Below are 12,823 nucleotides of genomic sequence, written 5' to 3' on the forward strand. Positions count from 1 at the left end.
TCTTTCCCTTTCCCCTGGGATCCAACCCTAAAGCCTTACTCCCAGCATCTAGCCCCTTACTGCTAGTGTCTAGCTCTGAGATGTCTTCACTGATGGGGAACTAAGCCCAAGCCTCCCAACGATGCTGACCTCCAGGTTTCTAAGTCCAAGCTCTGTGTAGCTTGTGGTTCTCAAGTATGCTTTCTTCCAAGCTCCCAATTAGGCTTTTTTAATATGCATTTCTAAATGTCTGGGCTTTTTCAGACAGAGATAGGGAGTTCTGACGGGCTCTGATTAGGGTCCTTAGGATTCAGAACTGGTCCTCAGGCAGGAAAGAAAAGGTAAGTGCCTGCGGGGATGCTGGTGCTGCCTCAGGGCAAGCCAGGCCTGCTGATTTCCTACCAGGTAAGCCTCAGGGCTAGGTCCTTCTACCCACAGTGTGCTTAGCAGCTGAGCTGTCTGGGCTGGGAGTGCTCCAGGTCGAAGAGGGGGCTCCAAGCTCTCCAGGCTGTTGAGGCTGCTGCTGGGCAATTCCATGGTCTGGACCTCATTACATGCACCTGGTAAGGCAGGAGTGTAAGGCAGGTGGCTGGCGGTGTGTGTGGGGGGGAGGGGGGCACACACAGAAGCCAGATCAATGATGAGGATGGGAGATGCGGCACATAAAGTTATGAGCTAGGGGCAAAGACAGCCTGGAGTTGGGGAGGGAGAGTGACTCACAGCAACAGGGAGGCCCCCTGTGGACTTGAGTCTTGGGCAGGGGCTGCTGCAACAGACACAGCAGGGCCCCATCCAGCCGCTGGAAGATGCTGAGCCTGAACAGAGTCTGGCGAAGTTCTGGGGACAGGCCCCACTGCTCCTCCTCCAGCAACTCCCTGACCACTCCAAAGTCTTGTCTGAGCTGCAGCGCCCCCTGCAGGCTGAAGGCCAAGGTACAGTGTGGCCACCTGACCCTCCTGCCTCTCCGGACGGCTCTGCCCCACCCATCCCCTCCCTTTTTTTCAGTTCCATTCATCCCCCTGCCACGGCCTCCTTTTCTCCCCACCTGAACCGGATCCCGTGGGTGAGGATGTGGTCAAGCCAGGCACCCAGGATGGCAGTCAGCGCCAGGCTGAGGGCAGGGGTCTGGGCTTGGTGTGGCAGTCCTTGCAGTCCTTGCAACACAGGCTCCAGTACCCTGCGGACCACCAACCCAGCATACTCACTAGGAATGCTGGGAAGTTCTGGAGTGAGAGAAGAGAAAGGACAGGATATGAGGCTAGGGAGATCCATCAAGCCCCTAATGGAGCATTTGGGGGAAGAGGGTAGGATTTCAGGGTGAGGGGGACACAGAAGGTGAGGACAGGATGGAGACAGAGGAGTGGAGCCAGGATTTGGAGGGGCCAGGACACTGTTACCCCCTGAGAAGCCTGGAAGGGAACACTGGGATGAGGACTTACCAGGACAGAGGCGATGCCGCCAGTACCGACCCCGTGGCATGTGGAGTTCGAAGTCCTGTGTGGCTCGTTTATGACATTCTTGGAAAAAGAGACTTAGTGACTCTTCAGGCAGCAGCTGCGGGGATAAGGAGAAAGTAAAAGGGGCTTATCTCTGAGGGACTTGTCAAGTTATATGCTCTTCTAAATCTGAGGTGTTTAACCTGGCATCCATAAAGCCCCAGAACAGAATTATATGCATAATTGTATGGGCTTGGGCATTTTCTGAGGGGAGATACTATAGCTTTTATTGGATTTTCCAAGAGGTCTGGACCGAGAAAAGATTATGGACAGTTGCCCTAAGATTACCCTGCTCTCCTCAGCTTGGTTCAGAGGATGGCAATCCTCCATGTTAATTTTGTTCCATAGGAACGTTAATAGGAAAAAAAAAGGGAGACACCCTCACCACTGCCAGTGTTCAAAAGCAGATGCTAGAGAGAGGTCTGCATGATCTGCAGACAGGCAGAGGCTGAAGAAAGAAAAGAGAATTGTATGATCTTCTGTCTGTCATCTATAAAAGGAAGGTAAGAACTGTGTGTAGACCAGGAGCAATGAATATAAGTTTCTAAGATTCAGGAACCTTTGGAATGTCCTCACACTGAGTATTCTTTATAGCCACTTCCATTTCTCTAGAGCATTGTAACCCACAAAGCAAGAAAAGGCCCATGTGCTGGTTTGGTTTCTTTGGTTTGATAGGTTTTGTTTTTGGAGGGGGAGAAGACAGCAAAAAGGAGGGGTCTCTACAGCCCATCTAAGAGAAGAACCCAAGAAGAGGGGTGTGTAGTGGCAGGTCTAAGGAAAAGGTGACTGTATGCCTGAGAACCTGAAGAGAGGAAAGGACCTGGCGGGGGCCAGACTTGGTGGGAGAGAGCCCATGTGGCTCCTGATACATGGGCTCTCTCCCACCAAGTCTAAATCTAAACTCTTCTTCTCTTATCCCAAACACCAGAACCCCCTTCTTCCTTATATATAACAAAAGAAATTACCCTTTTGTCAACTGACATTTGTTAGGAAATTCTGCACTCAACACTTGGAAAATACAAGGTCACACCATGGGACAGTTTTTTCTGTGGGACATTACAGTCCTGCTGAGGAGAAAACTCACATCTGATTCTTCTTTTTCATCCCAGTGCTGTATGTGGTAGAATGCCCAGAGCAGATGCCCAATAGTGCAGTCATCAGGCAGAGAAGCAAGGCATGAAACTGCTTTGAACAGTGTTTGGTTCACATGATGAGCACACTGTCCCTGCCCCTTTTGCTCTGTTCTCACTGCAACTACCAAGAGCTGGACCCTTCTCATATTATGTCTCCCCACCTCCCTTCTATCCTGACCACTATAGCTGGATCAAACTCTATCACTGTCTTCACTGTTCCCCTCCTGCTCTTACAATGGCTCCCTATCACTTATGAGATACAGTCCAAAATCTGTGGGCTGGTGTTCAGTGCCCTCCACAACTTGATGACAACCTACTCCTTCACAATCCTCCACCCCCACCCTTGAGATGCACATGCTAGGGCAAGTGTATGTTTATGTACACACACACACACACACACACGGAGCTTCTGCTTTGGTCAGACCATCTCGCCAGTACTCCCCCAAGGAACTATGAACTACCCACATCCAGTAACCCCTGCTGCTCCTCTGAGGCTGCCCAGCCACCAGCTTGAGCCATAGACCCTGTAAAGGGCTTCTGTTATCATGTGTCCACCAAGGCCTTCCCTTCCCAGAGCTCCCACAACCGTCACTGTCCACCCTACTCATGAAAAACCTGTTCTGGGACATGTTGAGTTGAAAGAGGCAGCAGTAAATTGAGGTATAAATGCCCAACAGGCAGATGCAGATGGTGGACTAGGGCTAAACTGGGGGGGTGGGGGTGGTCTACAGCACCAAGGCACTGTGGAATGCAGAGAGAAAAGGAGGAGAGGGACAGGGACTGAACTCTACAGCCATGCCCCTATTCAGAGCAAAGAGTAGACATTTGGGCAGGAAGAGAAAACAAAAAGCAGAGGACATCATCCATAGTAGGAACAGACACTGTGTAAAATGGGGAAAAGTTAGAAGTATAATAGCTTAATTCATAAATTTAGAAGAAAATAGGAAAATATTAGAAGAAACAGCCAAGAGTGGATGAAAGTTACCACTGTGGAACAAGGATCAGAAATCGAAGTTGGGGAGGGGCAATTAAAGTGCTATTTTTTCATTAGAAGCCTTCTAAAATAATATTTTATTTCAGTTTTAATAAAAATACAAATTATAGTTTTAGAAAACAGGAGAAACATATCAAAAACTAGTAAATAAAAGGAAAAGTCAATCATTTATCTTGCTGTTTCTCTACAAATTAAACCTCAAAGTAACCAAGTAATTTATGAGGGCAAGTTTCACTTTATAAGGGTAATCCAACTAATAATGAAGAAGGAATGATAGAATTGGAATGTCACCACCTTGCACCCTCTAATGAAATAACGGATATAGACAATGATCATCAATCATCAGTGGCTGTTAACATCACAAAATGAGAGCCTGACATGGGAGATGGGGGTGGGATATATAAGTGAAGTAAAACTGACCATGAGTTGATGAGTATTAAAGCCTCAGTGGTAGGAATATGGGGGTCCATTATACTCTTCTCTCTACTTTTGTATTTTTTTGAAATTTTCCATAATAAAGAGAGGACAAGAAGTGAAGAGCAAGAAAAGATAAATTTAGCGGCGATTCCAAGGCACTGAGTTGTTCTACCACCACCACAACCTCCCCACCAACCCTAAAGCTGGCCCCTGTCAGGTCTCCTGCTCTCCTTACCTGGATCTGTGCAGTCAGCTTCTGGATCTCCAGGGCCAGCTGCTGCTCCACCTCCAGGGCCAAGCTTTCCTCTGAGGCCAGGCTAGACAAAGCTTCTGCCTCATATAATAGAGGCTTTGGCAGAAACAGGGAGTGAGATCCAAGCCCAGCCCGGGATGCTCCCCTCCCTATTCCCTAGCTACTCACAGGTAAATCCTTCTGGATCAGGAGCAGGAAGGAACCTGGGGCCCACGCTGCCAGATGCTGCTGAGTTCTGCCCCAAAACCAGAGCAAGATGGTCTGCAGGGTACAGAGCGCCAGGGCAAGGGGGGCAGGACCTGGGGAGAGGAGGGACAGAGTATCTGAAGGGCCACAGAACACCTTTGGGAGGAGGCAGGCTTCAGAACAGATTAAGGAATAAAGGAGATATCCTCAGCTGTTCTCTTATCCCCCCATCCCCAATACCTTGTCTCACCTGGTGGCCGGCAGAGGAGCAGTCCTGACCTGGGTTCTCGAAGGGCATCCAAGAGAGGAGGGAAGAGCTGTTGCAAAAGTTCAGTGGTATGAGAGGATGAGGCAAGGCTGCTCTGATTTCCACTAGCAGATGCCAAGGCCTGGCAGAAGCCTGAAGATGAGGGTGTATGGTTTGATAAGGAAGGAGCAGTCTGGGGCTTGTGTCACTGCCATAGCTCCTTCCTTCTCACCTTGATTCCAGCTCCAGATAAGAGACTGATGAATTAGGTTGTGACACAAAGAAGCCAGCTCCTTCTCACACTCCTGAGGCAGTGATGCTAGTGGGAGAAATGACTGGAGCCTGAAAATAGGGTCCCTCTTTTGCCCAACACTGCCCCCACTCAATAATGGGGGAAGAGGGGAGGCTTCCCCCAAGACTCAAGGCTGGCATGGAAAGCAAGACTTTTCCTTGAAAGCCCAGAAGCTATAGCCTGAATCCCCGGGGGTGGGGTGGGGTGGGGTGGGGTATGTTCATTCTTAAGAGCCTGTTTTTGTAGTCAGGTGGCAAGTGAGTGAGGTGAATACAGAAGAGATCCCAGCCTTCCCAAACACCCACCCAGGCCCATCACTCACCCTGACCCAGTGCCTGACTCAGCTGTTGTGCCGCTGCCCTGGGGTCCCTCCAGGGTCCTAGACTTAGTTCCAGACTCTGAGCACAGGCTGCCCACAGCATGGTCCAGTACTGGCTCCACAGGGCCCCAGCCCCTCCAAGCCCCAGTCCACTGCTGGCTGAACCCGTCACGCCCCCCATCAGGCCCAGTAGCCCTGGCAGCAGCTCCCGCTCCTCTTGGCACCGCCTGCGGAGCTGGTCCCTCAAGTCAGATCCCCTGAGCGCCTCATCCAGCCAACCTGCCACCTGGCAACCCCGCTCCCCCGTCAGGAGGCGGAGCACACGGGCCGGGGGATAAGGGCGCGCTGCCCCTGGAACGTAGCTCAAGGCTTTTCCCTGCAGCTGGTGGTAGGCGGGAAGTGCCAGCAGCAGGTCGGCGATTTGGGACGATAGGCCCGGGCTGGCGGGCGCCTGGCCCAGAGCCCGAAGCTGCATCTCGATAGTAGCATCCAGGCGCTGGGCGGCTAGTCCGACGGATCGTGCCAGGAGTAGCGGCTCGGGTGTCTCCTGAAGGCCGCTTCGGAGGACCGCGCCTCCGGAAGGGTGCCCCAGCAGGTCACGGCACAGCTGAGGCAAGTGGCCGGGGGATGGAGCGCCGGGACTCAGGATCCTCAGGAGGCGCACGGTCGCCTGTAGGTGGCGGGCGCAGTCCTGTGCGTGGAGGAGCTCCTGCCGCTCGTGGTGCAGCCGAAGCAACACCGCCCGGAGACGCTGCAGCGCTGGAGGGGTCTGGCCGCCAGCTGCCGGCTCCCGCCCCCAGTCCACACCGCCAGCCACACAGTGCTCTCCTGCGTCCGCCGGCACCGCCCACCACGGCTGCCCTCTCGGAGCTCCGCCGGGACGTGGGTCCAGGCAGGGGATGCTTCGGGCAACCGGCAGCCGCAGCCAGCCACGAACGTCCCGGCGGAGAGCGCCTGCCCGCTTTCTCTGCCACTGCTCCTCCTCAGCGCCCCCGGGCTGCGCCCGTAACGGCGGCACGGTAGCCAGCGGAGGCAGAAGGCCACCAGAGCGAGACGCTTGGGCCATGGGACAGCTTGTCCGGAACGAAGCTAACGATTCCCACCTCCCCGTACCGCCCAACGCCTGCCGCAGCCGGGGCTCCGCCCCATCCCCGGAGCCGTCATCTCTGGTCCGGGAGCCGCCGGGACCGTCATGCACTCTCTCGCGCTCCGTAAGCGGAGGCTTCTGCCCCCAACAAAGATGGCTGCCTACTCTGTCCTACTCTGCCCTTCGGCCGGTGTGGAATGCCAGACTTTCACTTTCGGGTCACTGTTGACGGGGATGGCGCCGACTCCGAAGACTGTGGGACTGGTCAAGCTAGGTAAGCAGGTGAGACAAGACCGGAGGGGGTCCAGGAAGACTGGGGCAGCCCCAATTAGATCTGTTTTCAGTAGGATTTTGTGCTTCACGCGATGGGCAGAGGGCTCCAGCTCACCTACCCCGAGGCCCCCAGACGCGCCGCCGCCTTCCTTTCCTATAGACTGTCCTCTGCGGCCCGGCTGCCCGCTGGGGGTCGCTGCTGTCTCCAAATTCTGCAAGGAATTCGGTCCTGAGGACTACGGCGACGAGGTAAAAAGGACTCCTTGAGAATTTCTTGGTGATCCAGGGGTTAGGACTGTGCGCTTTCACTGCCGAGGCCAGGGATCAGTACCTGGTCTGGGAACTAAGATTCCGCAAGCCTCGCGGCGCGGCCAAAAAAACAAAACAAAACATAACTCTTAGCTGCTCTTCTGCCCGTTCCCTTTACGGTCACGCCTCTTTTCAACCTTCCGTGTTGAGCCCTGCCCCGGCCCGGCGCTGCGCGGGGCTCCACCAGGGCTTTGGAGAGGCGTAACTGTGGGCCCTACTGCCGAGAAACAACGCAAGTGGAGGGGGCGGGGACGACTCAACGGTGATAAATGCTTGAAGTGGGCAGGATCGGGCAGACGAGGGTCTCTTAGTTGAGGATTGGGGAGTGGGTAGGATTTGCTTGGGGAAAGATATTATGAACAGAGGGAACAATGTGAGCAAAGACACTAAAGCAAGGAAACGTTAAGAGAACGTCACTAAAGTGAGACCTTAGTTATGGGTTTGAGAGAACAGGCGAGCAAGAGGGCAGCAAGTGGTTTGAAAGTCCTGGTCTGGCACATGGATTTGGATGTCCTGAAGGAGGTGGTAGGGTTATAGAGTGAGGGAGAGGATCAGATTTGGGAGCACTGAAAAGCTATACTTCCAACTGCTACCTGGTTATCTCTAAAACCAAACTCAACAAGTCCAGAAGTTAATTCATCATCTTTGCAAATTTGTTGCATTTCCTCTCATCTTAATCTTGGTTAATAACACAAACTTCCATCCAGTTGCTTAATTCAGAAATCTGAGAATCATTCTACATATTCCTCCCCTTTTCTTTACCTCACCTGTGTAGTCAGTCACAAAATCTACTTCTGAAGTGTCTCTTCTATCAAATCCATTATTTCCATTCCTACTTCTGCTGCCACTACCTTAGTTCAAGAACTCAATCTTTCTGGCCTGAACGGTTCTAATGACCTGCTAACTAAACATTTCACCCCTAGACTCATCTCTTTCCCCAGTACAATTTCATTTGAGCATTTCACTTCCCAGATTAGATCCACTTCCACCACTAACAGGACAAAGTGCAAACTCACTGGATCACACAGTGTTCGTCAGGCACAGCTCCTGGATGCATCTCTATTACAGTAGCCTCCTCACCCATCTCTCTGCCTTTGCTCATTCAGCACACACTTATTGAGCACCAACTGTGTACTGAACACTGTTTTAGGCACTGGGAAGAAAGCAGTAAACCAAACAGACAAAAATCCCTATAGTCAGTGAATTAGCAGTGTCTAGTGGGGGCAGCCAGTCAACAAATAAATGATATAGTATGTCAAATATGAGAAGTGCAAAGAAAAGTAAAGCAAGAAGGAGGATAGGGAACACTGAATGGAACTGAGAGGTTTTGCTTTTTAAAGGGAGTGGTCAGAGAAGTCCTCCCTCAGAAGATTTAATCAGGGATCTGAAGGGGATGAAGGAGTGAGCCATTCACTGCGTAAAGAGCATTCCAAGCAGATGAAATAGCAAATACAAAAGCCCTGAAATGGGAGTACACTTGGTGTATTGTAGGAACTTCAAAGGAGACCACTGCAGTTGGAGGAGGGCGAGAGGGTAGGAGATGATTTCATGAAGAGATTTGGTGGTCAGATCATGTGTGGCCAGGTAGTGAATTAAGAGAGTAGTATAGACCATGTTTTGGGGAGAGATAGAAGATCAAGGCAGTCCTTTTTTTGTTTGTTTTTAAAGATGGCTTACACTAACTAAGGAAACAATCCTCATTAGAACCACAGAATGTACAGGCCAAGGCTTGAAGAGTCTTGCCTCATTTCGTGAATGAGGAAGCTGAGGTCCAGAGAGGTTAAATGACTTGTCCAAAATCAGACAGCCCAGTAGTGGTAGAGCCAGAACTAAGATGCAAGCAGCTGTGCTCCAGGACAGTGTTCTCTCCGGTTCTATGCTACCTGGCTAATTAAGAGAGCAATAAAAAGCAATGAATAATAAGGTTTTAAATTATATAACATAGGCTATGTTAATGCAGCTTGGTTGAGTGAGGGCAGAGATAACTGGAAATGAAAGGGGAGATGGAATTTGAACTCTTGAAGGTGAGGCAAGTTGTGGTGAGAAAGAAGCTCAGAGCCAGGAGGGATTTGAGGACAGCTGGGGGAAGACCCCAAGGCTGGAAGAAGCCTGGTGGCAGAGGGAGGACGGCAGCTAAGTAGGAGAGGATTGCAAGGGAAAACTGGAAAGGTCAGCCAGGGAGCTTTTTGGAAGGCTCCGAATCCCAGGCTGGACTCAATTCTGCCTGTGGCCCTGGCAGTGGGGAATTACTGGAAAATTCTGAGTAGGGGAGTAATTGCTGAGAGCTTGGTTTGGGGGAGAAACAGATAAAGTGCCGGGGAGAGGCCAGCCAGGAACTGTGGCACTCATTTAGGTGTTGAGGTAACTCCAGGTGGACTGTATGAGGGTGTACATATTCAAGGATATGGCAGGGGACACCACTGGAAGAGCAGGTAAGAGGGCTCCATTTCAGGGGCATCAGTGTGGCTGACCTAATGGCAGGATGTCAGAGAAGCCTGGACTGAATGCCACCCTCAGCTCTTGGGAAGGCAGGAGAGTTAGTGAAGGCAGGTGATACATGTGAAAGTCAGGAGCAGCATGTTTTGAGGTGCTGAGCAGGGAGAGGTCGGCCAGTAAGGTTTTCCAGGCTGGGTGGCTGGTTAGTGGTTGCCGTGGTGGAGGGGTCAACCCAGCCAAGCTCCTTGCTGTCTCCCAGAGTTCCCCACACCACCAACCTAATGTCCCCTCCCCGCCCCCTCCCAAGACATAGAGAATTTTTTTCGACGGCTTGTGGAGAATGATCCCCAGGGCCTGCGTCAGATCCGTGTGGGTGGGTGCGGCAGGCGGCTGCAGCTGTGGCACCATGGTGGGGAGTGCAGGGGCCAGGCCCAGGGATTAAGGCTGGTACCCTGGTGGAGGGGGCTGGCTTTCAGATGCTCCTCTCTCACGTTCTTTCTTTCCCTTCTCTTTCTCCCTCCTGACAGATTCCCTCCGGACCATTTCTGTTATGAGGGGGAAACTACTGGACAGAATGACAGGGCCAAGGAGGCTGAGAGACTGGGCACCTACTGTAGTCTCCAAAAGTCCTTCCTATACCCTCCACTAGGGTCTAAGCCCTGCCCTCAAAGCCCTTCTGCCTCAGCATCCTGCCTCAGTGACTCAGACAACCTGCTTCAGGTGGCCATGCTGCAGAGGCTCCTGCTGGCTGAAGAGGTGAGACTCTAGTTCTCCCAGTCCCCAGATTCCCATGTCTATATTCTCTCCTAATCTGGATCTTTCAAGATTCGTTCATACTGCTTACCTCCCTTTCACTTTCTCTCTCTCTTTTCCTGCCACCTGCCCTTCCTCTTCCAGGAAGCCAACCGCCTGGCTGAGGAGCTGGTGTCTGAGCAGGAGTGCATGAAACGGAAAGCAGAGAGAAATGAGTCAAAAAGGAGGTAGCTGGAGGGCAGAAGGAGTGGGGGCCCAGAGGGACTTGGGGGAGGGAAGAAGAGAGAACTCTAGATGGCCAGGGGGCTCCACGGGGCTCAGGGACTGGAGGGTCTCCTGGAGGCCATTTGGTGCAGTGGTTCTGGAGTCACACTATGCTGTCTGGGCTGGAATCTGCCTCCTTACTATGAGCCCTCTGCCTGATGACTGTCTTATCTGCTTTTTCACCTGTAAAATGAGGATGACAACAAAACCTACCTCATAGAGCTGCAAGGATTAAATGAGATAGTGTATGCAAAGCTCTTAGTACGGTACCATATATATTGTCCACATGAAGAATTGGTCTCAGGATACAAATTGTGTGTGTGTATGTGTGTGGGTGTTTAAGTATAGTGCTCAAAATACATCTTCCTGGGCTTCCCTGGTGGCACAGTGGTTGAGAGTCCGCCTGCCGATGCAGGGAACGCGGGTTCGTGCCCCGGTCTGGAAGGATCCCACATGCCGCGGAGCGGCTGGGCCCGTTAGCCATGGCCGCTGAGCCTGCGCGTCTGGAGCCTGTGCTCCGCAAAGGGAGAGGCCACAACAGTGAGAGGCCCGCGTACTGCAAAACAAAACAAAACAAAACAAAACAAAAACAAACATCTTCCTCTTCCTTGTCATTGTCATTACAGCGTCATGACAAAAGGATCGGAAGCGAAGGGAGCGTTTGGAGCAGGATGGTGGGGAGTCCAACGCGAATGTCTACAGGCAGGTACCAAGAGCACCAGGTACCAGGAGGTGAGGGCTGGAAAAGCAAGAGATCCCAACACTGCACCTATTCACCTTCCTTCCAGGCTGAGGCATTGCAGATGGGGATGGGAGCCCCCCGTCCAGCTCTGGGAACCAGCTCAGGGACAGTGTTGCGAGGAAGACGTAAGAGCCCCCTTCCTTCCCTTTATGGTCTCTGCCCACCCTCTCCTCCCACTACTCTAGGACATACCTCATCCCTGCCCCTCCTTAACTTTCCTTTCTGCTCACAGGACTCACTGGATCTATCTAGTACCTTTGTGTCTCTGGCTTTGTGCAAGGTTGGGGATTGGCCCCCCAGTGCCTGCAGAGAAAAGGGACTGAGTCAGGAGCCCCAAGGCAGGAGCTTGGGTCCCCAAGAGAAGATGAGTTAGGAGGAAGGAAGCACTCCAAAAGAAGAGAGCTCCAGGCAGAGTCATAAGGCAGAGGTGAGGAGGAGGGCAGAAGAACCTCAGCTGGAACCAGTGGAAGGGGTGCCGGAGGGCTCTGGGAAGTTACGCAATGTAAGGGTAGAGGGCAGTGACCAGTAGAAGGAGTTCTCTGGCCCTAGGATTAAGAGACCTGGGATCAAGCTCCATCACTGTCACCCTGACCCGGGGTAGTTTCCTCTGCAAGAAAGTAGGGCTGATGCCATCTTGCAGACCTGTCATGAGGATTACATGAGTTGCCTGATACAAACTGTTTAAACAAAGGAGAAGGATTTGGGAAGGCTGAGGCCTTGAGTCCTGCTTGACTTTGCTTCCCATTCCTAAGCATCTCTAGGATTGCTGGCAGCTGCCTTACAACAGAGCCAGGAGTGAGATTCTTTCTCTCTCCTTCCTCACCCATCCCTCCCTGCGATAGCCCCATCTGAACCTTCCTACCCTCTCTCCTCCCCAGAGTTTGGTACCAGCTTTGCCCAAAATGGTTTCCACCACAAGGCCGTGGTCCTCTTCACCCAGGCCTCGAAGCTCAACCCCCGGGACCACCAGTAGGTGGGGGAGTTGGCCTCTGTGCTGGGATGTCAGGGCAAGGCCGGGTGCTGAGGGAGGACCTGGACTTTTGGCGACTTTGTCTTTATCAGGTTATTTGGAAATCACTCATTCCGCCATGAACGGCCGGGTCAGCCGGTGTGGGCCCTGGCTGATGCCCAGGTAGCCCTTACTTTGCAGCCTGGCTGGCCTCGGGGCCTCTTCCACCTGGGCAAAGGCTTGATGGGACTGCAGGTAATGGGTCTGAGGTTGGCAGCAGAAGAGGAATTTGAGTGGGATCGGGTGGGGATCAGGTCTACATTGACATTTTCTAGTTAAGCTACTACCACAATGTCAGTGGTACTCGGAACTGGAGCCAGTTTGGGAAAGGGGGCAGTTTTAAGTTCCCTTACCCCACTGACACCTAAACTTTCCTCTTTCTCATTCCTCTGGGACCGAAGCGTTTCGAAGAGGCAGCTGCTGTGTTCCAGGAGACTCTGAGAGGCAGATCCCAGCCTGACGCAGCCTGGGAGCTCCACTCCTGCCTTCTACAACTCGCTCTGGTAAAGGGACCAGACCCACTCTCATGCTGAGGGGGAAACAGAGAGAACTGGCCGGGATTGCAACACCAAGTGGTGCTGCTTTCTGCCTCAGGCAAATAAGGGGGATGGGCAGGACTGCGTGGGATGAGGGG

At 52.6% G+C, this 12,823-nt stretch overlaps 1 protein-coding gene across 1 annotated transcript; it reads right to left on the reverse strand.

Moving 5' to 3' along the window:
* Positions 1–282: 282 nt before the first annotated feature.
* Positions 283–6,382, reverse strand: CCDC142 (coiled-coil domain containing 142). The gene is made up of 9 exons (XM_007459432.1): positions 5,320–6,382; positions 4,938–5,024; positions 4,709–4,858; positions 4,441–4,571; positions 4,255–4,368; positions 1,419–1,533; positions 1,025–1,202; positions 700–899; positions 283–539 (listed from the first exon to the last, which is right to left on the reverse strand). The coding sequence occupies exons 1-9, from the start codon at positions 6,380–6,382 to the stop codon at positions 283–285; spliced, it is 2,295 nt and encodes a 764-aa protein (XP_007459494.1).
* Positions 6,383–12,823: the final 6,441 nt, after the last annotated feature.

The sequence above is a fragment of the Lipotes vexillifer genome, unplaced genomic scaffold (assembly GCF_000442215.2).
Source record: "Lipotes vexillifer unplaced genomic scaffold, Lipotes_vexillifer_v1.1 scaffold51, whole genome shotgun sequence".
Taxonomy (NCBI): Eukaryota; Metazoa; Chordata; class Mammalia; order Artiodactyla; family Lipotidae; genus Lipotes; species Lipotes vexillifer.